General features: G+C 52.3%; 3 protein-coding genes across 3 annotated transcripts; all 3 read left to right on the plus strand.

Moving 5' to 3' along the window:
- The first annotated feature begins 562 nt into the window (after positions 1-562).
- On the plus strand, positions 563-6447 carry BDV59DRAFT_97170 (ATP-binding cassette glutathione S-conjugate transporter YCF1). The gene is made up of 7 exons (XM_073697423.1): positions 563-1198; positions 1258-4212; positions 4268-5049; positions 5111-5265; positions 5339-5407; positions 5479-5570; positions 5673-6447. The coding sequence occupies exons 1-7, from the start codon at positions 905-907 to the stop codon at positions 5925-5927; spliced, it is 4602 nt and encodes a 1533-aa protein (XP_073545124.1). The 5' UTR covers positions 563-904; the 3' UTR covers positions 5928-6447.
- A 7415-nt stretch (positions 6448-13862) lies between these two features.
- BDV59DRAFT_184879 (uncharacterized protein) lies at positions 13863-14624 on the plus strand. Its single transcript, XM_073690759.1, has one exon. It carries the CDS (start codon positions 13974-13976, stop codon positions 14274-14276), a length of 303 nt encoding a protein of 100 aa, XP_073545125.1. The 5' UTR covers positions 13863-13973; the 3' UTR covers positions 14277-14624.
- A 2222-nt stretch (positions 14625-16846) lies between these two features.
- Positions 16847-19033, plus strand: BDV59DRAFT_97272 (uncharacterized protein). Its single transcript, XM_073697424.1, has 5 exons — positions 16847-17078; positions 17130-17334; positions 17392-17823; positions 17873-18055; positions 18112-19033. Exons 1-5 carry the CDS (start codon positions 16986-16988, stop codon positions 18828-18830), a joined length of 1632 nt encoding a protein of 543 aa, XP_073545126.1. The 5' UTR covers positions 16847-16985; the 3' UTR covers positions 18831-19033.
- The last annotated feature ends 5150 nt before the right edge of the window (positions 19034-24183 follow it).

Genomic DNA, 24183 nt, shown 5'->3' on the forward strand with positions numbered 1-24183 from the left:
GGGAGAGATATATATATTGCTTACACGATACGTAATGGGCTGCATACATAACCAGTGGGATATAGGATTCTGGTCTATTCCGATGAATTCGAGACCCATATGGCTATTCCTAATCCTGGATCTTCTCGGTCCAATGAGAACGGAGGCAAATCTAAGCATGACAGAACCAAAGAGGCCATGGGGGACGTGAGCAGTGTGGCCTCCCAACTACCTCTGTAGCAGTAAGAGCAGTAAGCTGTTCGAAGTAAACCCCCAGAGACCAATGGCAGTACAAAGATCCGTTCCAGGCATTCCAGGGATGATCAGTCTTGTCATCTCAACCCGATGGAGTTACCCCGGATCCCATTACATCATTGCAGTTGACGGTTGAGATGGTCGCGAGCCCAGTAGAGTCGATATTTCCCCCCTGATCAATATCAGAGCGGACACAGTGCTGCTCCTCGTACACTCTTCCCGTCACTTCTCACCCGAGTCATCAAGTCGCTATGGGAAACGCCCGGCTGACCGCTGGTTAACTGCAACGGACGCCAAGATGCGGTGCATGAGATTATGTCATAGCCAGACCGGACTGCACAGCTGTGAGGGACAGTCAGGAAGGGAGACGCCCAAGACGAATCAGAACAATCTCGACCGACGAGGAATCCCCTCTCGTTCTGCAATCCGACGACCCTGACCTCTCCGATCGGAGTTAAATCCTGGCCGTCTGGCTGACTCCGGGGCCATCGGGAGAACCCCCGGCCTTTTACTAATCAGCTCGAACGCATTTAGTCCGCCGCCGCACGTTTTCGCTCCTCGAACCGCGTCCGTCTTTGCTGGATAAGCGACTCGACCTCTTTCCCTCCCCTTCCTCTGTTCCTCCTACATGGGTCGCATCGCCCGGGGATTTCGTGGTTGAGGTTCAAAGATGCTTGATGACCACTCCCAGACGGTCCTGGGGGATCCTCTCCCCGGGCCGCTCGTGTCGTCAACTCCCAACCCAGCATTCCAACCGCACAACCTTCAGCCATTTTGCGGGGACGTCGAGGGCTGGGGTCCCCTGAGCAGATTCCGATTCGACTTGACTCCCTGTTTCTTGGATCTGGGCGTGGCGGTGGTCGCGGGATGGGGTGTCCTGTTCGGCGCCGGTGCGCTGTGGTTCTTGTTCAAGAAGCGGATTCCTCAGCCTGTCTCGAAGAACTGGCATTTTTACGCAAAGTTGGTTCGTTTTGCATTCTCCAGACCCTGTCCCGTTCCTGTGCTAACGTGAAGCTCGGATAGGTGGTTCTCGCCGCTTTGATGTTCACCACCGCGCTCCAAGCCGCCATCCAAGTCGAGACATACCCGAAAATCTGGTTCGCGGATTTCCGATTCTGGAGTACGGTGATCGTCTTCGCCTCGCTGGGCATAATATTTTCGGTCCAATACTACGAACACTGGCGCAGTAGACAGCCCAACGGCGTCGTCCTCTTCTACTGGCTTTTCTTCGTCATCGCATACGGGGTGAAGCTGCGCTCGCTGGTTGCACGCGGTATCTACCAGGACAACCTGCCTTACTTCGTGTGTTTCAACGTGAGCCTGGGACTGGCCCTCGTCGAATTTGGCCTGGAGTACCTCGTCCCCAAGAAACAAAGCGCGTACGACGCCCTAGGCGACGAGGATGAATGTCCCTACGAATATGCAGATATCTTCTCCGTGCTTACCTTCAGCTGGATGACCCCGATGATGAAGTTTGGCTACAAGAACTTCCTGACCCAGGATGACCTGTGGAACCTCCGTCGCCGGGACACCACCAGCGTTACCGGCCAGACCTTGGAGGAAAAATGGGACGAAGAGCTGCAGAAGCAGAAGCCATCGCTGTGGCTAGCGCTGTTCAAAGCCTTCGGTGCTCCCTATATTCGAGGTGCGATCATCAAATGCGGAAGCGACATCCTTGCTTTTGTCCAGCCTCAACTTCTGCGCATCTTGATCGCCTTTATCAGCTCGTACCGCACCGACCAGCCCGAGCCGGTCATCCGAGGTGTTGCGATCGCTCTTGCAATGTTTGTTGTCTCGGTGACACAGACTATGTGTCTCCATCAATATTTCCAGAGAGCGTTCGACACCGGTATGCGCGTGAAGTCGGCCTTGACTGCCATGATTTACGCCAAATCTCTGCGTCTCTCAAGCGAGGGCCGCGCTTCGAAAACCACCGGCGACATTGTCAACCATATGGCTGTCGATCAGCAGCGTTTGTCTGACTTGACCCAGTTCGGTATGCAACTGTGGTCGGCGCCGTTCCAAATCACCTTGTGCATGCTGTCTCTTTACCAGCTCGTGGGTGTCAGTATGTTTGCCGGTATCGCCGTCATGATCCTGATGATCCCGTTGAACGGCATGATCGCACGCATGATGAAGAAACTCCAGCTCGTGCAGATGAAGAACAAGGATTCGAGATCGAGACTCATGACCGAGATCCTGAACAACATAAAGAGCATCAAGCTCTACGCCTGGAATACCGCCTTCATGAACAAGCTCAGCCATATTCGGAACGACTTGGAGTTGAATACGCTCCGCAAGATCGGTGCGACGCAGTCGATTGCAAACTTCACGTGGCAGTCAACCCCTTTCCTCGTCTCCTGCTCGACCTTTACTGTCTTCGCCCTCACGGATAGTCGGCCTCTCACCACTGAAGTCGTATTCCCGGCCTTGACACTGTTCAACCTTCTGACATTCCCACTTTCGATTCTCCCAATGGTCATTACCTCCATCATTGAGGCGTCCGTGGCCGTCTCCCGCCTGACGGAATACTTCAGTGCGGAGGAGCTGCAGACGAATGCCGTCAGATACGAGGACCCCGTGTCTCACGTTGGAGACGAGTCCGTCCGGATTCGTGACGCCGCTTTCACCTGGAACAGATACGACGGCTCCCACGTTTTGGAAAACATTGACTTCAGCGCTCGCAAGGGAGAGCTTAGCTGCATCCTGGGCCGTGTCGGTTCTGGCAAGTCCTCGCTTCTCCAGTCCCTTCTGGGTGATCTTTGGAGAACCGAAGGAGAGGTCATCATCCGAGGCCGCATCGCGTACGTCGCTCAGTCGGCTTGGGTGATGAATGCCAGCGTTCGCGAAAACATTGTTTTTGGACATCGGTGGGATCCGCAATTCTATGAGCTCACCGTGGAAGCCTGCGCCCTGCTCGATGACTTCAAGAACTTGCCGGACGGTGACCAGACTGAAGTTGGTGAGAGGGGTATCTCGCTGTCTGGAGGGCAAAAGGCTCGTTTGACCCTCGCCAGAGCCGTGTATGCCCGTGCGGATATCTATCTCTTGGATGATGTTCTCTCCGCCGTCGATCAACACGTTGGCAGACACCTTATCAACCGGGTTCTCGGACCAAATGGACTCCTTAACAGCAAAACCAGGATCCTTGCGACCAATGCTATCCCCGTCTTGAAGGAAGCGGATTTCATTGGCCTGTTGCGTAACAAGACGTTGATCGAGAAAGGCACGTATGAACAGCTAATGGCCATGAAGGGCGAGGTTGCGAATCTCGTCCGGACGACCATGAACGAGTCGGATGACGAAGGCACCGGAAGCGGTCTTGCTAGCCCTGAAAGCTCTGAATCGGTGACTGTGATTGAGAACGCCGACTCTGACGTCTCTGACACTGAAGCCGAGCAGCAGATTGGCTCTCTCATGCCCATCAGGTCTGGCGCCCAGCGAAGAACAAGTACGGTTACCTTACGCCGCGCTAGCACCGCAAGCTGGCAAGGTCCTCGCCGCAAGCTCGGTGACGAAGAGAATGCATTGAAGAGCAAGCAAACCCAGGAAACTTCGGCACAAGGCAAGGTCAAATGGAGCGTCTATGGTGAATATGCCAAGAACAGCAACATCATTGCTGTTGGATTCTATCTCCTCGCCCTGCTGGGTGCTCAGACTGCTCAGGTTGCTGGCAGTTACTGGCTAAAACACTGGTCGGAGATGAGTGAGATGCAGTTGCACCCCAATGTTGGCAAATTCATTGGTGTCTATCTGGCATTTGGACTGGGGTCTTCTGTGTTAGTTATTCTCCAAAACCTCATCTTGTGGATTTTCTGCTCCATTGAGGCGTCTCGCAAGCTCCACGAACGCATGGCCTTCTCCATCTTCCGATCTCCTATGAGCTTCTTCGAGACGACGCCTTCAGGACGCATCTTGAATCGATTCTCCAGCGATGTTTACCGCATTGACGAGGTGCTTGCTCGTACATTCAATATGGTAAGTCCCATATCACTTATTGGACAACGTAATATCAGGCCTAATCTTTCTTCAGCTATTTGGAAACTCTGCAAAGGCCATTTTCACGATGATTGTCATCTCCAGCTCGACTCCCGCGTTTATCATTCTTATCATCCCCCTTGGTTATGTCTATCTCAGCTACCAAAAGTACTACCTGCGAACTTCGCGCGAATTAAAGCGCTTGGACAGTGTCACCCGAAGCCCAATCTATGCTCATTTCCAGGAGTCTCTCGGCGGCATCTCCACCATCCGCGCCTACCGACAAGAGGACCGGTTCTCTCTGGAGAACGAGTGGCGCATGGATGCGAACCTCCGCGCCTACTTCCCATCGATCAGTGCTAATAGATGGCTGGCTGTTCGGCTCGAGTTCATTGGGTCTGTTATCATCCTGGCGTCCGCGGCGCTCTCTATCGTCTCCGTCGCGACCACCGGTATCTCCGCAGGAATGGTCGGTCTGGCTATGTCCTATGCCCTTCAGATCACACAGTCCCTGAACTGGATTGTGCGACAGACGGTCGAAGTTGAAACTAACATCGTGTCCGTCGAGCGTGTGCTTGAATACGCCAACCTACCGAGCGAAGCGCCCGAAGTCATCTTCAAGCACCGGCCAGCGATCGGCTGGCCGGCGCAAGGTGCTGTTTCCTTCAAGGGCTACAGCACGCGTTATCGGCCGGGGCTGGACCTTGTCCTCAAGGACATCGACCTGGACATCAAGCCCCACGAGAAAATCGGCGTGGTTGGACGTACAGGCGCCGGAAAGAGCTCGCTTACGCTGGCACTTTTCCGCATCATCGAGCCCAACAGTGGCAGCATCAAGTGAGACCGCTTGCGCACTCCCCCATCCTTGTTGTTTTGGTGCTAACGTTGGGCTGTGCAGCATCGACGGGTTGAATGTTTCCACGATCGGGCTCTTCGACTTACGAGGCCGTCTTGCCATCATCCCGCAGGATCCGGCCATGTTTGAGGGCACTGTACGCGACAACCTGGATCCTCGACATGTGCACGATGACACGGAACTGTGGAGTGTGCTCGGTATGTTGGGCCTCAACCTGCTGCATTCAGACGGTGCATGGCGTTTTTGACTAACCACCCCCATTTCTTGCAGAACATGCACGGCTGAAGGACCACGTTGCGCACATGGAGGGCCAGCTGGATGCCCGAGTACAGGAAGGAGGTAAGCGCAGTGCCTACGTTTACGTTGTCGCTCTCCCTTGCAGCGACTTAGATTTAACACGGAGATGATAGGATCCAACCTGAGCCAAGGCCAGCGCCAGCTGGTGTCGCTCGCGCGGGCGCTATTGACGCCTAGCAATATCCTTGTGCTTGATGAGGCAACAGTAAGTCATTCCTTACCACACCGAGTTTTGGGGAGAGAGAGAAAAAAATTTTCTCCCCGCTTCGCTTTTCTCCTTCTACTGTTACTAACGTGCGCGTTGCAGGCGGCGGTGGACGTGGAAACGGATGCATTGCTTCAACGCACGTTGCGCAGTAGCATCTTCCAGGATCGCACGATTATTACGATAGCCCACCGCATTAACACGATCATCGACTCTGACCGAATCGTGGTGCTGGAAAAGGGCCGTGTGGTTGAGTTTGACACCCCTGCAGAGCTGATCAAACAAGGCGGTAAATTCTATGAGCTGGTCAAGGAGGCCGGGCTGCTTGACAGCGACGGCGCCGCCCTGGTGCAGTGATCAATGTGCCCTCTTCCCTACCGCGGAGGCCCGCATGAGTGGCGGAGGGTGCGTGCAGAGCGTTCATCTAGACTTTTATGGGAACCGTGGATGACCGCATCCTAGCTGAACCTATTCCTCCCTCATGGATGGCACCTGAACTCCCTCTTTCCCCGCGAGTCTGTGCGCACGGAGACCGCGATCGATTCTTGATCATCCGAGCACCACTGAGTGACCCGCCGATCTGGGGCTCTAGACCCAGCTGGAGCTGGTCGAGATGAAGGGGAGAAGTCTTTCAAGTGGGAAAAAAAAAGTACATCTGTTGAGTTTGAAATTTTTTTTTTGTTTTTGCGCGCACAGTTATTTTGCTATCTTGTTTATAGTCTGTATGTAATCCCGAAAGAAACCATGCACATAACAATGAAGAATTCGAAACGAGGCATGCCCGAGAGGACCGGGGATTTCCGGTGGTGAAAAAAGTGATGTGTCAACAATAGCGGTGTAGAAGCAAAACAACAGACAGGCGTTGCGTCGCATAAACCGACCGCACCGTCCATGCAGCACCACGCCACCTGCTCCTGCTGGATATTTTTATGAACAGCGAGTCAGACGGCGACAACAACTGGATTGACGACGACGCCATGATGCATGCGGGAGGGAGGTCCCCGACAGAGAAGACGGGGACCCCATGAGTAATGTTAGCAAAACGCTGCCCAGGTGATGATCTGCTCCAGCCACCGCAATAGTGAACGATACCCCGCAACAGACGAGGAGGGGGAGGGGGGAGGAGAAAGGGCAGAAGGTGCAGGCGTACGCCGTACGGTAATGCTTTGGTGACACGAACAAACAAGAAATTCCCCGGAAAGCCAGTCGGGCACTGTCGTACAGACTATGGGGAAGTAGATTCAGGCTGAAAGTTGAGCACAGCGTGAAAGATAGACCCTGAAAAAAAAGGTTATCTCAGCCACTCGACCACGGAGACTCAGCCAACCCACGCGAGTCTCCAGCCCGGCAGGGGCGAGCATGGTACAGTAGACTTCGACTCCTTGCATCGCATCATTTCCTCAGCGGCATCACACGGCGAATCGTGCGCGTCTGGTCTGGACGGACGGACGTGTTGGCGATGGTGGCTACCATCCGACCATCCTCGAGGCCTTACTCGGTTGCACCGCATCTCCCCTTTCTCCCGGGGGTGACCCTGGGGCGGAGAACGCTAGGAAGGCTCCGCGCACCATTCGAACTGGTTCGACTTGGAGCCGTCGCTGGCGATGGAGCCATGACGGCAGCGGAAGGTAGATAGATCGATCTTGCAGGGACCAGGGAGGCTTTCCTGGTTTTCGGGCCCCGGGAGAGGGGGCTATCTACGAAGTTTGGAATGGAGCGAGGCCCTTCCGGGCGGTGGTGTTATCCACTATGATGGCTGTTTTGGGCGAACTGCAGAGTAGGGGACATGGGGATCTATGGTGTTGGCGGAGATGGAACCAAGCGCAAGTCTACTCCGTAGTAGAGGTGTTTAGGGCTGGCTTCTGTCGTCGACTGTCAGGCTTACCCATAGGAAACAAGACCATCGTCCATCACAATATCAAGGTCCTCTGCCATCCCCGAAGGGATGACTAATTTTGCGACAGTACAGGACATATACATGCATTCTGCATTTCTCTTTGTGCAGCGACTCGAGTAAGCGAGAAACGCTCAGGCCGTTGGTCGAACCCACATAGTGCACTCGACCCGTCAAAGTCTGACTGGGACTGCGGCGGTATCAGAATCCTGAAACAGCAAAAGCAAAGAAGCAATGGCACAGGTAATTCCTCTTTTTCATCCCCATCCTCCACATCGTTTGGCAGTAGTCTGATGGGGCATGGACAGCTGGCCGGAGTCGATTTGTCCGGCCGCACAACGGGCTTTGCGGTCTCTCCTACGGATCCTCCAAGCACACCACAGGGATGACGCGCCCCGTCGCGATTGCGTTTTGCAGGGAACACCAGATTAACTTGCCTAGGGCGCGTCGATCTGTGGCTGGGGGCCGACACTTTAGATTTCCTTTCTTCCCCGTCCCATCCCGGCGCCCGCAGAGTTCAACGCCATCCGCTTTCAAGGTTAAACATCAACCGCATTGTATACCGGGATAGGCATGTCAATCTCATTAAGCTCGTAGGTTATGTTCGGGGCAGCCAACGAACTATTGATGCCACGATCTTCCCTGGGAAGGGTCGTCGATCCCCGCGCACTGGATTACCAGGGTTCAGCTGAAGGAAGCTTTACCCTGTTGAGCAATATCTCCGTCCCAACAGCTGCTTCTGTGGCTGAATTCGATCCACCACCTGAACGAGAGAGCCACTTCCAAGGTTCATGATTGATACTTCATTCTTTACGTTCTCGAGCGCTGGGTCAGGAACCCGTCCCCGAACCTCCCCTTCTGCACGGGACTTTGGAAATCCGGGAAACTCTTCCCCCAGTGGGGTCCCGATGCTATCGCCGGTTGAACTCTATCAAATGCCTCAGATAATCAGTTGCGGGGTTTGACAGACGACTTCACCTGAAGCCGCGAGTCGGTCGTTACTCGTTGATCTGTCAATGTCGTGTGGCCACTGCCGACCCACATTCAGAGGCAAGGCTGGCGATAACTAGCCTGCAGAAGTTTCTTTTTCGTCTTCTCCATCTTGCCCGTTTCATCCTAGTGAGAGATTTCTACGATCCATTCGCCGGCGAAGCCCGTAGAGTGGGAGGCATGAACGGGGAATCGATTGGCGAGAGGCGAAGGCTTGTTGAGTATAGCTAGTGGCTACAAAACGGCGATGCCGAGGGGACTGAGATGGATAGGTGTAGACGGAGCAAAGGCCATTCTGCGAGGAGAATCCCCCGTGCGACCGTCGTCGTCACGGAATCCATGCACTGTACGCAGGATGCAGAAATCCGTAACTCGTGGCAAGCAACCGAACTGGTTCGTCTCACATTGGGGGAAGGAGGTCTGGTCGGGTTGCGCATTGCGCACGTAAGCGACCAGCATGAGCCTGGGAGCGGAACGACAACAACGCAAGGGCGGAGACATAGTGTTCAGGCGGAAGGCCCCATCCAAATGGCACCAGGGAATGACTCGACGTCAGCGAAAGTACTGTCTGATATCATAAGATCGACGACATAACCGTCGGCCATCTTCCCGCATCCGACAACATGGATCATCCCTGTTGGGTCTCGTTCGATCGGGACCAATCGCTCCTCATCGTGCGTGAATGTCAGAGACGATGCTGAACATAGCGCCGCGGATGATTCCTGGTGCCAAATAGAAACCACGCCTTGCCAACTAAGTCCTCGCCTCCGTGCATAAGTGGCCCACTATCCGGACCATCATGTCGCCAGTCATCGGGGCCATGACAGGGAAAGTCCACGGAGGCACAGGATGCACGCCAATGCATGATTGCAGATTGGGCGACGGGATGCTGCGAGTTACCCGAGAGGGCTGGATCATTCGTATTGAACTAGCCCTCATTCTGTTCTGTGCACTTCGTATCCACATCATTATGATGGTGGGAATATGAGGGTTCCAGGGATATTGAGTCTGAATCTGTCGAAAATTCCAATGGCTTCTCGGGTGGAGAGCGCTAACACATGGCGGAGAGCTTCCGGAGAGACATGCATAGGTAAGGGGTTTAGATGGAGTTGACGTGCAGCCGTCACTAAGAAACTCAATCGCGGACAATGATACTATTCTCGGACAGTATCGGTGGGAGAAAGACAGTTCGTACGTGGGAACTATTTCCCATACTGGAGGAATGCCAGGTACAACTATAGCCCGAGCAACTATAGTCTCTATGCTTCATAGGCTATCTTGTAGTTGTATTGTAGAGGTACGCACACAAGAGTCGGATGAGGTCGGAGAATAGCTTAAGTAATCCGATATCTGTCATTTTCCCCATGGCTACAGGACATGTTTATCAGTAAAGGAATGTTGTACAACATCCACTCACTCTAAATTGACGCAGAGAATATGTTGCATTTGTCACTGACATGCATGGGTCTGCATAGGCTCGGCCCGACCGGAAGATGGGGCCATCCATGAATCAATTATTGAATCCCAAGTAACCCTCTTAGCAGATAAACATGGATACTGTGGGTATGGTTGTTTGGAGGTGCACTGTAGGATACAGACCGAAACCTCCTATGCAGGATAGCTCCGATGACAAATAGCCAACCGCGCTGTAGTTGTTAATTGATGTATGCAGTCATGTAAGCCAGGGCCAGACTCATCGACGAGAGGACCAGGGATATAAATTAAGGTCGCTTTAAGCAATCCAGTATTTGTCATTGCTCCCGTTGCCGGGAGCAGATGACCTCGCTTGTTACCTAGTTAGAGAATAATTACCAGGAGGGAATCCCATCTACCTGGCACTCGGGGCACCGTTCCTGGCGACCATCTTCCCCAGAATAGTAAAAGCACAAAGAATGAAAGGGCCACAATCAAAAGGGAGGGGGTGCCTGTGCCTTTGGGGGTTCCATGCGCCGGATACATCCCCGGAGCCTTGGGTGGCTTGTCAACGAACTTTTGATCCTCGCGCCCTCCGATCGGTTCTTGGGTTTCCTGGGACTGATGGCTCATCGTCCTCCAATTATCGAGCTCGATCTCAGGAACAGCTAAGGGAGCGTGCCGTAAAGCCTGGGACTTTTCAGTATGACAGCTTTGGATGATAAGCGTTGGTTGGCGACGTTCGGTCCGTCCTCCCCGGCCCGCGCCCCCCGCCCCGCTTCGGGGCGGCTGACCATAGTGACGGCGCTCTGGGCCCGCTCTGCCTCCCCTCACTAGTTGATTTAGCGCCGCCCCTATTAATACCGTCTGTAACTGGGTCAGCTGCAAGTGCCAAAAGTACCCGACCTCAAGACGGTTAGGCAGTTACCAGTTATCCGTCACTGACCTGCCAATTGGGGTTGGTGGAGAACAGGGCGTGGTTGATCCCCGAGTATCTCCAAGTTACCTCCCCCTCTCCTGGTTCATTGTGTTGCTGTTTCACCTTACTGACCTACCCTTATAGGAAATTCTTCATATATGCAGTGTTGGTCGGACCTGCATGGCCGTCGTGCATGGTTACAGACTATGTTTTCGTCATGAGATTGCCAGGGGACCGTCGTCTACCTGCGTGGGAATCGTGCTCCACCGCAGGAAATCATTCCCGAGCGACTCTTCAACTCGGACCTCAAGTCTCACAAAGGAGGGGTAGATCCCTTCCTCCCATCTCTCTACTGCGTACGGATTGGGGCCTCGTAGTGGACCGTGTACTCGTTCGGAACCAGAATAATGAATGGGGTTAAGGTTCCTCGCGGTTACGGCTCGCCTTCTCAAGGACCCAGGCCCCTGGATCCCACCCGGATGGAACGGACAGATGAGGAGGAGTTACTCTGACAGGTACTGATCTGATAACTTCCGTGAATTCCGCGCGCAATTGACGACGGGTATTCTCCCAAAAGTCCCGACCAGACCGCACACATTTCCCAAAGAATGAACTGGTCCATCGGACGAGCTCCTAGTTGAATCCACAATATACCGCTTTGGGATAAGCAAGTCCCAATTACGAGGATAGTGGGCTTTAGAGCCCAACTAGTCGGGGCGACTATAGCTGACCGGAGGAAATTAGGATCAAGCGATCCGACACTTGACAGCTGCCCTCCCTCACTGGGCACGGATCCAAAATTACTGGGCCCAACGGGCGTGATTTAATCTCCTCGTCCATGACAGCGGCTCTCTGGCCCCTCCTGTCCCTCTTCTGAAGATAATCCTTCGGGTCCTGCTGTCCCGCGAGACTTATTTCGCGTCGTGCCGATTTTCTGGAGACCGTTTCCCTTTTCTGCCGGCTGCAGATATCAAGGCCTGAAAATCGGGTGGTTTCGTCATCTTAGGGTTAGCGGTAATCGCGGGACGAGGCACGGGAGAGGGGGGTACCTCTCCCATGGGACACTACAAGAGATTGACTATTAACAGACTAAACCCCATGGCCGTAGGTATGGCACCGGATTAGGCAGACTGGTGACAAATGCCCAAACACGGTGTTTTCCGTAGGGAGGGAAGAATTCAGGAGGTTGACATCGTGTCTTGTTTAGGGGGTTTGATTGTCAAAGCTAGCACCTCCACACTGAGACAGTGCGAACATCCCTTGCGTCGTCACGAGCAAAGATGCACATTTGCCCGTACGCATTATGTATGCATTTTGTGCCCATGTTCCCAAGTACTCTGACCGACTGGCTGCTGACTGAGCCTGATATCGTGGCGGTGAGCTGGGCCGACTCTGTTTTGCCTCCTTGGCCTCCATATAGCATGCCGTTACATGCAAGAAGCGGTGGCGTATGTACGTATATGTATGCATGTACGTACAATTTTGCCTGCCACGTTGCGATGGCAAGATGGCAAAAACCTTCCTTTCAAAATCACAGCACGTTATCAGAGGCAGCCGTCTCGGCTGGAGATCTACATTCCATTCCCAATTGTTTGCCGTAAGGACATGTCGTTGACTTACAGACCATGGTCATCTGGTCAATTCCCCCCTGTTCAAGCAAACAGGGATGGCTGACTGATTGACGTGTTGGATGGCCGGGGGCGAAACCGGCTGTCATAACAGGACCAAGGACTCTCACTCAGGTGCCCTCAGCCAACGACACTTCGCAACGAAGTTTGGCACCTCCCCGATTGAGCGAATGCATTCGTATTAGTTCATTTATTTCGAGCATCGTGTTATTTTCTTTTTTGTAAGGCGGCTATGTCGCTAAGACTTGGAGGAGCCCACAATATATCTTATCTACTCCGTACAAGGGCCAAATATTCGGGTAGTCTCCCCTCCTCGGAGAAATTTACGGGACGGCTACCCTAATTTTGGGATGCCTAGACTGTTTGGCCCCGTGAGGTTCCTTCGCGGCCGATGCCGTGCATTTGTTTGTAGAAGGAGAATCTTGGGTTATCTCGGGTGGACAGCCAAGGAGGGTCGCATCTAAGACAGAATGCAAACAACATTTGATTGGGGTAGTATGCAGTACTTTTGCGAAACAACAGGGGCAATATGGCCGATGACCAAAGGCCTAGGCTCCTGTCTTTAGTGTCCCCTTTTCCCTATTTTTCTTTGTGGTGTTTGGCCGGCCTCGACTACATGCTTGGATATGCCATCGGCATAGACTTCCCAACGCCCCAGACAACTAAAGTCCGTAGGGCGGTGCACGGTGGCCAGTGCTATCAGAAATGACAAATACCTGTCGGACTAATGACACGGTTACCTTCCCCTTGGACTCGACTAACGAATCGCTGGGTCACGATCTAAACCTGAAGCACGATCGGGATACGCCAGGGCCTCGCATTTCCCCCCTACCCCATTCCCAGAGCTCAGGTACGACTGTCGAAAGTTTATTCTCTAACGGGAGGATGCGAAGTTAAACCTTGACAGCCATGGACGCCATATGGGCAATCTAATGGGTGACAAGACGTCCGTGACCTCGTCAATCGCGATTGCGTCCTTTGTCTGGAGTGGCCCGAAAGTACCTCCAGCTGGAGCTATTCAACTTTAGCGCCGGGACGGAGAACTAGGCCCCTGGTTGTCCGCGACTACAAGGTGTCACAGTGTCCAACAATATTCCCCGCCTAGACCGGAGGGTTGATCTTCGCCCGCTTTTTCTTTTCTTGCTTACCCCCGGTTTGATTCAGTTTTAACGTATTCTTGCTTTTTCCTCTTTCTTTTTTTATGTTGTCAAAACAACTCAGGTGGATCGGTGTTATCGGCTGATAATGCCATATCACTGCGTCGAGTTTGAATGGGGGCTGACAACATGCACATGCAGATGTGCACATACATGTCTATTGTTCTGCAATTGCCATGTCTTCAATAAGTCAGCCTAGATATATATACAGAAAATATACTTTGTTGCGGATGAGCGACAAGAACCAGAAAATCGCCTTTCCCCAAACCCAGCAATTCGGGCCAGCACAAGCCTTTCCAGCCGGTTGTTTCTACGGTTGGAAGATCATCCAGCGACTGGGGGCCGCCCATTGGCCCGTTAGCGGGCGTAACTAGCCCCGGGGCACATCGGTTTAGATCCGTTATGATCCCCCTCCCCTTTGTGCGATTTCATTTTTTTATTTTTTTAGTCGACTTTCTTGATTGCCATCCCGTGGTCCATCGTAATTTTACCCTCTCTGTTCGCAACCATATCCCAGTTGGTCGGGTACTTTGGTTCCTGATTAGAGGCATTTCCCTTACCCGTTTGATGTATGGCGTATTCGGCTACACCGTACTTGGGGTGGGTGTCGATCCACAGCATAACTCCGCTGGCCTGGGTCGGTTTCCTATCGTCCGTTCGACGGCCAAATTCATTGTGACGATTTCCTCTCGGAAGGTCGCTTAGGTCGTGTAATCACAGCGTCGCTTATGCCCGTTCTTAGCAGTTATACTTTCGCGTTGGGAGCTGGGGAAGGCCCCAACGTTGACAGGCCTGCATGCGAACGGCGGTGGCGGTATCGGAGCCCGCGATTCTCATTGAACCGCGATGTTGCAGGTAAACGCGTCTCCAGTGAGATGCTCGAGGGACTTGCATTGGGGCGTGTAGGGCCATGCTTCGGGAAAGGCTCCTGGAGGTAGGCATTAATTACGTAGGAAGAGATGTGCAGTTATCCACATTTCGCACGGAGCTTCACTCTCAGGTCACGTTAAAAAGCCACCAGGGGGAAAAACGGTACTTTTGTGTGCAGAGGGACTCCTCCAGCTAGCCATGTTCCATCCATTCTGTTTTGGTCCAAGCGTAAGTACCGGAGGCTGTGGTGGGACGGATGGGGCCTGATGATATGCGGCCTGTGCGTGAGGCTTTCTCGGGGATTGTTGGCCAGATGTCAACCACCAAGAGGGGGGTGTGGTCTGTGGTTCGCTTGGAGTGGTACAAACTTCGAGCCATCTGGGGAGGTTGTTGCGGTTTTGGTGTTGCCGCCCGTTACAGAGGGAGGCATGGCGTTTGACTATGGTATTTACAAGCGTACCCGAGCCGGACTGGGTCGATCGTCCTGGGAACCAAAGAAAGGGTACTCTAATCGGCTAGTAGAGGGGCTAGTTTCCTAGTACGAATGATGCGAAAGTGGCCGGAGTCGGACAATTAATTTCGTGCATTAATACGTACCTCTGGCTAGATAGAGATGCGATGGGGGAGGATAGGTAATAATAAAATCGGGGGTTATGGTCGAAGGGCACCGAAGGAAAAAGAAACCAAATGGAAGCGCCTTCAGCGTTGGGAGGCGGTTTGATGGCGACGAATACTTTGCGCCATCTACCAATCGAATGTGCTTGCGCTGGGGGAGACAGAAGTGCCAAAGTACGCTGGAGGAGTCCCCGGACTAGGCATCCCTGAAGCCTTGCACCTACCTAAAAGTCGCTAGTGAGTCGACTAAAAAGCGACTTGATTTAGTGAGCCCAGTCCAGTGCTTTTGTCCGACATGGTCTCTGCCTGTGATAGAATGGATGTCACGGATACTGACGAAGGGATGAAGCATAGTTCCGACAGCCAAAGCCAAAGACTGGAGCAAATTCGACTTAGATAGACTTTGGAATTATTTCCATCTGAACGATACTAACGGACGGTCTCCAGCTCACTGGGATGTGGAGATCCAATTATGTTACGCCGCTGGGGGGTTCCATAACGCTTAGAGCTGCCATCGACCCCGATCTACAGGAAAACCAAATAAATGTCGAAATAAAATAAAATAAAAAATTAAGGACGGGGATGTCACAAAAATATAGGACCCTAATTCAGCCCAAATTTTTTTTTTAAAAAAAAAATCAAAATATTAAAAAAAGAAAATACATTGAATTAGTTTCCCTCCAACCTTCCCCTCCTCTCCGCCCTCCAATTATCGCCCTACTGCATGTCCTGAGCAAATGCAGCCGGTGTTTTTATTTTTCTTTTTTCTTTTATTTAATAATAATATTTTATTATTATTATTATTATTTAATTTAATTTATTCTATCTTTTAGCTCCCCTGTGTTTCGGCTGCTTGGATTCTCTTCAAGGATCATCCATGACGGCGGATTTGCCCACCTGGCCCAGGGACCTCACAGATTCCCAATCGAGGAGGGTTCGATGGAGGATTGTGCTGCTGCCAGGATGTGGAGATGGTTCTTTTGTTCAGATACAATCTCGATCAGTCATTCTATCTTGCAGAGCCCAAAAAAGTCCTGTCTCTCTTCCCACTCCTTTCTTTTCTAATATAAAGCCCTCTCAAATCATCTTCATCCTTCCTCTTCTTCTTCCTCTACCCATCCCACATCTAACTACCTTTCATTCCTCCTCCCGTGACTCTCATTCGTTCTCCTTTCACATCAGGGCTTGAGTACTTCAACCGTTTGTGTCACCATCCCCGTTTACTTCCACCTCTCCTCCTCTCCCGGCGCAACAAAGAACCTTGCTTTCGTTCGTCTCCATCACTCGCCATCTTGTTCTTGCTCGTTCGTTGCGTGTGCCAGACACGGTTACCAGCAGCTTTTCTGCAGCCCCGTGGGCGTCTCGGTACCTTCTCGTTGCGCCTTCGAGTGCCATTGTCCCTCTCTTCCTCCACTATCGGTAAGTAGTGAAGTGGCTCACCGGCTCTCGACTCTCAGCATGTTTGATGAACCCTGGTGGCTCAGGGGATCTGCAAGGATGATTCTTGATATTCGTTCTATGGCCCTTCCATCTCCCGCGTCTGGCTTTGAGTTTGTCTCTGCTGGATTCCCTCGCAGGGTTCCTATTCTGCAACCGCCCACCACAGTCCAAACCGGTAGCTGACAGACAACCGTTGGTGTTCAGCCATCATTACTAGATCTGGAGCTGTGCAGCTCAAACAACTGTCCCCGGTGAAAACCTTCTAGGGACGAAGTCTTCCACAAGAAATTGTGATCCCAGTGCACCACTCACTCGATATCAAAGTACAAATTGCAGACGAACCCCACCACAACAACTGCAATTCAGACACCTCTATGCTCCTCGCCAGCCACAGAGCCTCGATTTGACCAACCTACATCCAGTATCATCAGCCGCGCTTTCTACTACTCTCTTTTCCCTCACTCTGTCACGCAAATCCCCCGAATCACCATGGTTGTTAGCGCTTCTGTCTCTGGGACGGGGGCCGTGAAGAGGCCGTCATCTTCCCTCCAAGATGACTGCACCAGCTGGGAATCTGCTCCCGTAAGTAATGAAGACTACCGTGGATGCAACTGCAAGCTGACTCGTGGATAGCCTATGGCGATGCCCATGCGCACGCCGTTCAGTCTCCCTTTCGCCCACTACGCTTTGATCTATATGGACAACATGGGCAAGCTCAAGGTCTCGGAGTCTCCTTCTATCCGCGAACAACACGATACCCTATTCACCCCCGACGTACGCGAAAAGTTCTTGGAGATCTTGGGACCCAAAATTGGATATCACAAGCCTATGCTCCGCAGTATGTCATGAATCACAAGGTCTGGCCTCATGACCACCCGCTAACCCTGTGCGGCAGGATTCTCTGGGGCTGGATCTTCCTACGGTTATGCCCACCCTGACGACTTCTCCCGCCAAGTGAAGAGACGCAAGGCCTCTGTTCAAGACCCTGCTCTTGAGATGCACTTCTCGGGCCAGTATTCCGATTCTATCGAGGAGTTCACTCAGTACCCTTCAACCAACATGGTTGGCCTTGAGATTGGCGACACGGAGAAAGTCCTCGAGTACTACGAGAATGCCTTGAAACATTTCCAACAGCTCAACTGTCGTCAGATTGCTAAGGCCTTCATCAAATTCATTGAACCCCGCAAGCAAGTGAAACACCCGTACAATGGGGGTAAGCCTCGTGCTGGAGCCGCTTCAGGGGAGAAGGGGGACCCAGAAAAGACAAAGCCAGAGTGGTGGCCCGCCGGAGTCGTTCATAAAGAACCTGATCACCTTCGCAAAGAGCGTAAGTTAATTTCCTCTCCGTGCTTAGTTCCAAAAGCTGACATTCAAAGAACGCATTCGCCTATTGATTCACATTGTCCGGAAGCTTGGAAGATTTGGCATTACTCCTGACAAACTTCAAGAAGTTGCCTACGATTCGAAGAGACAGCTGAGACCTACTACCAAGATCGAGGTTCTTGATGAGATTTTTAAGGTGCGCCGGATGGAAGAGCGATATGAGAGGGGAGAAATTGGTGAGTATTTTAGTACTCTCACAGGCGCCAGACTTGGGGAACTAATGCCTTGATAGATGCTAGCACACTGGTGTATGTTGCCAACCGGGACGCTAGCCAAAAGGGAGACAAGGACTCCGACTCCGTCAGCGAGCCCGAGCAAAAGGTTGATGCCGAAGAAGCAGAAGACCTCGACGAGGGCTTCTTGACTCCCGCGTCTTCGGCCCAGCCGACCCAGACCTCTTTTACATCGGTCGATATGACCCTGGGTGGACCCAGCCGGCCCCTGCACCTGAACGGCGACAGAGATCCGCTGTTCCCCTTGCCTGAAACATTGAGCTTTGATGAACAACCCCGACCTGACCGCTCCTACTACCCTGTAACATCCGAGTACTCAGAGGACTATGCTCACGGCATGTTGAAGACTCCGGTCACTTCGGCCATGGTCAGCCCCAATGACCAATCTGGCGCCTTTGACTACCTGGGCTCTGCACCATTCACATCCTCAACCACTGCAGAGCAGATGAGCTCCCAACGCTCTGCTGCGATGCCGATGCAGCACTCTGTGAGCCATTACGATTCCTGGGCACCCTCCTTCCGACAGAATGTCTTCAACCCGATGGAATACGGCACTGCTCCAAACCAAACGCTCTCCCAACCTGCAGTGTCCTACCAGATGCCAATTCCGTCTGCCTCTCATGCGCCGGATATGCCTCATGGTATGCCAGAGCCTATGAACCACAAGGCCTTTCGCCCAGGTTCCTTGATGGCACCCCACCACACCGCCACAGCATAAAGCCTGGCTCAATGCGACCGCCCCAATGTCCTTTAGTTCTCTTACGAAGAACGACATGCATGATTTGTACGAATGATCGATAGAATTCTGCCGCCTGCGAGACCTCATCGCTAGGTCATCCCTGGTTTCCTTGTTGGCAATTTGTTTGTTTGTTTTATTTCGTTTCTGCGATTTATATTTTTTTGGCCCTATATATATTCCGCCACTTATCTTTTTGTTCGATTTGCTCTTAATTTTATGTTTCTGTGACGGATATTCGGGAAGGATCATTTCGATACTGGCGCCTTGGGAAGCGTGTACAGCGCGAATGTGTTGAGTGGTTTGGCTTGATAGATTTGTGAGCGAAGGCGCTTGAGGCGAAACTGCGGAAGCTATGCAGATGTCGAAGTGACTGACGTTCAGTGTTTCAGCAGCGGGCGTATTTGGAAGTTGGTGTTGCGCGTGTTATGGTTATCGCTTGGTTAAAAGCAATTGCAAATATATTGTCTGCCATCCTACATGGTCTTTGTAGATTTGCCGTTCTATCTTAGATTGTACAAGTCCTACGCCTGATTGCGTGCTTCAGATTTCCGATGTGTATCTGGGGCGTAGGAATTCCAAGACCGGCATCCCATAGTAGCTACCTAGGTATTGCCCCTGTATTCCGTCTATAGCTTCAATTGGATAATTAGGCTCTGGGGATGATTTGTATAATCTGCTATAGACCACTAATTTATACATTCAATCGTCCAAAGGCAGTCTGCAGAATGCGGTATTTACATAGATCTATTACCCAAAGTGGTTAGAGAGAAAGCAACTAGATTAGACGCGCGGCTAGCGCTTGCTGCCCCGTGACGCAGTTCCGCCGACTGAGTCTCGCGACGGACCAGACAAGGACAAACCATTCCTTATCCTCTGTTTTTCTCCATGTCGCAGGGTGAGAAACCACCAACCAACATATATCTATACCCTGGCCGACAATCCCACCATCCAACTCGCCCTCTCTCTACACTGGGGCCGCGACTCCTCGGGCGATCGCGTTGTGACCCCGGAGAATTCCCCGTTGGAACCCCGTCAACGCGGGACAAGTCCACCCATCTGGCGACTGTTCCAATTTTGAATCCGATTCCAGTGTCCGGGCTATCTCATTGATAGCATACAAGCTTTCCGATACCAGCGATTTGCGCCTCAAGGTACTGCGCCGCCCTCGTTTCCTACTGCGTCTCGACCTGCCCCATCTCTGATGGCTCCCTCCTCCATGTCTCTTTGTCTTGTTCGCCCATCCTTCGCAGCCAACCCATTATCATGAGGAATTAAGTCTCCAAGGAACATTTGAAGCTAACTCTTTCGCTACGCTTTTGCCTACGCTTCCCGGTGGACAGCGATCTTAGTCTCATCCGTCATCCGATCTCCGTCTCTTCCCCACGGTACAATCTTGAACCCAGTATATACAGGTACGATACACGGGGAAAGGATACTATCTGCCCATACGAAAGCTCGGGGGCGTCTCTTGGGAGGAATTCGGCTCTGTCCACGGTGCACCCTGTTGCGCGCGACAAGATGGCGGGCGCTCCGAAACCACCTGCTTTCGCCCAGAAAGATGGCGGGTTCGGCTCAGCAGGGCGTGGACGGGGCGGATTATCCGCACGCCCGACAACATACCAGGCCAATGTCTCCGGTGCGGTACGTGAGTCGAGGGGCCGTGGCCGAGGACGCGGAGCATCCGATGCTACTAGAGCTGGGCGTGGCCGTGGCCGTGGCAGAGGCGTGGGTCCTGGGAGCAATACGTGGCGTAAGCCTAGTCCGAGCTCGGGAGCCTCTATCGAGCCTGCCGCGACTACTATCTCGCCTTTTGCGCCGCTGAAGCAGAACAAGCCTGCATCGTCAGCATTTGGTCAGCCGTCGCAACCACAGCCTTTTGCTTCAGGTTTCGGAAAAGCTTCCCCTGCACCCTCCGGCAAGGAACCGGGTTTCGATGGTACGTCGGTAGATGCGAGTCGAGATCCTCGGAAACCCTCCGCGCCGACGAATACTCCGACTACGATGAACGGAAATGACAGTGTGCCTGTGGAAGATATCTCCGTTTTGAATAGTTATAACGAACGATACGAGCAGGTAAGCGGGTGTTGCTTGGCTTGTTTTGGGAGGTTGCGTACTGATGGAGCTACAGCTCAAAATCGACCGCGCAAAAGAAAGACAACGAGCGATCAAGGCAGGGCAAATGGCGGACCCCAATCAGCCAACCAATTTGAACCAAGCCATTACCCCTGTTGGCACATGCACCAGCATGTGCCCGGAGTTTGAACGGGTTGAACGCATTGTTCAGAAGATGGTTGACAAAAGTGAAAAAGTAAGTTTCTGTGGTTTTTCTTGTATTATCATGTTGGGCTGTGCTCATGAATTCTAGTTCCTCCATCCTGCTACCGGCTCTCTACAAAACATGGAGACGAAAATGCTCAAGCGCTTTCGAAGATCGGCTGCTGGCTATGACGAACAACTGCCATCTGATATCCGAACGCCAAAGGCTCTCCTCCAGACAATGAACTACCTGATAAGGCATGTTCTTGGTGGATCTGAGCCTCTGGGGATCATCCACAAGTTCGTGTGGGATCGAACTCGCTCAATCCGGAACGATTTCTCTGTCCAGCAACTTACGCAAGAAGACGATGTCAGAATCGCGGTTACTTGCCTTGAAAGGATAGCTCGGTTCCATATAGTGTCTCTCCATTTACTATCAAGCCCGGCAAACGACGAACCATTCGACCGCCACCAAGAACGCGAACAGCTGAACAATACCATGCTGTCATTGATGTACTATTACGACGACAATCGCGGCCGCATTCATTTCCCAAATGAAGACGAGTTCCGGGCATATTACATTGTCTTTTCTATCCACGACCAGCGACCTGATCTAGAAGCTCGTGTCCAGAAATGGCCTGCTGAGCTGCGGACCTCTCCGCAGGTCCAACTCGCGCAGGAGCTACTTGCTGCCGCCGGAAATACATGGGAATATCAGGGCACTCTGGATGCTAAAAGACCAAATGCCATTGCCCAAGGGTTCTACACCAGATTCTTCAGCCTGATTGATTCTCCGGCCGTATCATATCTCCTGGCTTGTGTTGCAGAAATTTACTTCAACCATTTACGGCAGACTGCCATCCGTTCTATATGGAAGGCGTACTGCCGTTCCCCGGCGTCGCAACAACACAAAAACGAGGAGTGGACCGTCGACGAACTGACTACGGTGCTGTACTTCGATGACAATAGCCAAACGATCCAATTTTGCGAAGAACAGGATCTACAATTTGCTGAGAACGCGAATGGTGATCTATACCTTAATTGGGGAAACCGCCCTGTTGATTCGATCGGTATGTGACTCGAAATAACATCTTAGGCCTCAAAATCACTTATACAATAGGCTGACATCTTGAGCAATAGCATTCCAACCGTCTTCGGACCATTCTTTTTCAGAGAAATATGTCGAATCAAAACGCGGTGGGAGAACTGTGGTCGCCGTTGTCCTTGGGTTAAATATTATCGAAGCTGCAAATCTGGGAATGATTGATACCTCTCTCCTTTCAGATCGCATTTCGGCTATACCATCCCATCTCGACAATTCCATGGAGGATGACTCTCTATTTGTGAGCGACGAGGACAACGAAATTCCTGCCCCTAGCATAGTTCCAAACAATGCCATCGAGGACGCATCTCCGCGTGAATCTCCAATGCCGCCATTTAGCCCGTTCAATGCTTTTGGTGCACCATCACAGGAAACCGGTGGCGATACAGTGGCATCATCAACAAGCGTTTCTTCCCAGACGCTGGGCATGACTCAACAACCACAGGCTTCTCAATCATTTTCGAACCTATTTGCTCCTAGCACCTCCACTGGAAGCTCAGCTCTACCAGCCACATCCTCTCCCAATCCATTCGCCTCCTTGTTTGGCTCATCCAAGGACACTTCCGCAACGCCAACGCCGTCTATCTTTTTGCGCCAATCCAATCCACAGCCTCCGTCTCTATTTCCGCCTGCAGCTCCTCAGCCGCAAACCAAAGAGCCTTCTGCCCAACCTACTACTTCTACGCCTGGTAGTTCCAATGTCTTTACATCAGCCACCCCATATACAACGTCTCCATTCGCCATGCCAACTACCTCCCCCTTTCCTCAAGTTGGGCAGACCTCTTCACTAAGTGACAGTAACCAGGGAGCTAGTGTTTTTGACAGTGTCAAGCCACCTTCTTTTGGGTCTTCGACCTCGATCCTTAATACTTCTGGTCAGGACACTACCCTGTCCGTCTCGAACACTGAATTGGACCAGAAGCCAGCGAATGAGAAACCTCAGCCTTTTACTTTCCCCTCAGCTGCTCCGAAGGAAGAAGGTATGCTTTATTCATTGTGCTTTTGTCTGTTTAAGCTAACGGTTTCATTATCAGCTTTAGAGAAGCCTTTATTTTCTCTTCAGCCACCGACTGCTCAATTGGATACCGTTACCGCAGCACAGACAGGTGCCGGTACCCGCGCTGATAGAGAAACAAACCCTTCGCGTGATCCTTCGCCTCCGCAGCTCGACAAACCACAGCCTGAGCTGGCCCCGATAGTTGAGAGTGCTCCGCCAGTTAGTGATAAAATTTCACCGCCAGAGCTCCCACGGTCGTCTGAGACCGACATTGCCCCATCTGCTACACCTGCATTTTTCGTGCCGACACCTCAGATGTCTGAAGAAGAAGTGGGCGTTGAGGAAGATGCTCCGCCGGCGACAGAGCCGGTTCCGGCAGACGTTTCGGCCTGTACGTTATACACCTACCTTTCCATAAAACGAACTGAATCGCTGACACCTACTTTCAGCGCCTGAAAAAGCTACAGGTCACGTGTCGTGGATAGACGCCCTAAAAGCGGCAGCAGAATCGCGACGACGAATGTCCTCAACCAGTCGAAAACGTGTATTGGAGGATCAAGAACAAGAAGCTCCCGTCGAAACTGGTGCAAAGTCTGCAAAAGTATCAAAGCCTGAGGCCCCTACTCCACGAAAGAAAAAATCCATGGCTTCGCTATCTGTGAAGCCTCTTCCGAAGTTACCGATTCTAGAACAGGTTGAGTTGATGACTGCGAGAAAACCGGCCGCAGAGAAGAAGCCGGAAACACCGAAGTCGAATCAAGTCGACGAGGATGAAATCCTATTGTCAGCTGCTCGTATTGCTGCCGAGTCTCTGAGAAGGGGTCCCAGGCTTACAGACAGCTGGTCCCCGCCTTCTGACACGCGGCGTTCCTCGTTCAGCCCTCGGAACAGTTTCAGTCCTTCCATGTCCCTTTCGCGAAGCCAATCCCCGCATTCTTCGTCCATGCATGGATATGATCTCGCTTTGGCTCCTGACG

This window comes from Aspergillus ambiguus (genome assembly GCF_047715705.1).
Source record: "Aspergillus ambiguus strain CBS 117.58 unplaced genomic scaffold BDV59scaffold_33, whole genome shotgun sequence".
Taxonomy (NCBI): domain Eukaryota; kingdom Fungi; phylum Ascomycota; class Eurotiomycetes; order Eurotiales; family Aspergillaceae; genus Aspergillus; species Aspergillus ambiguus.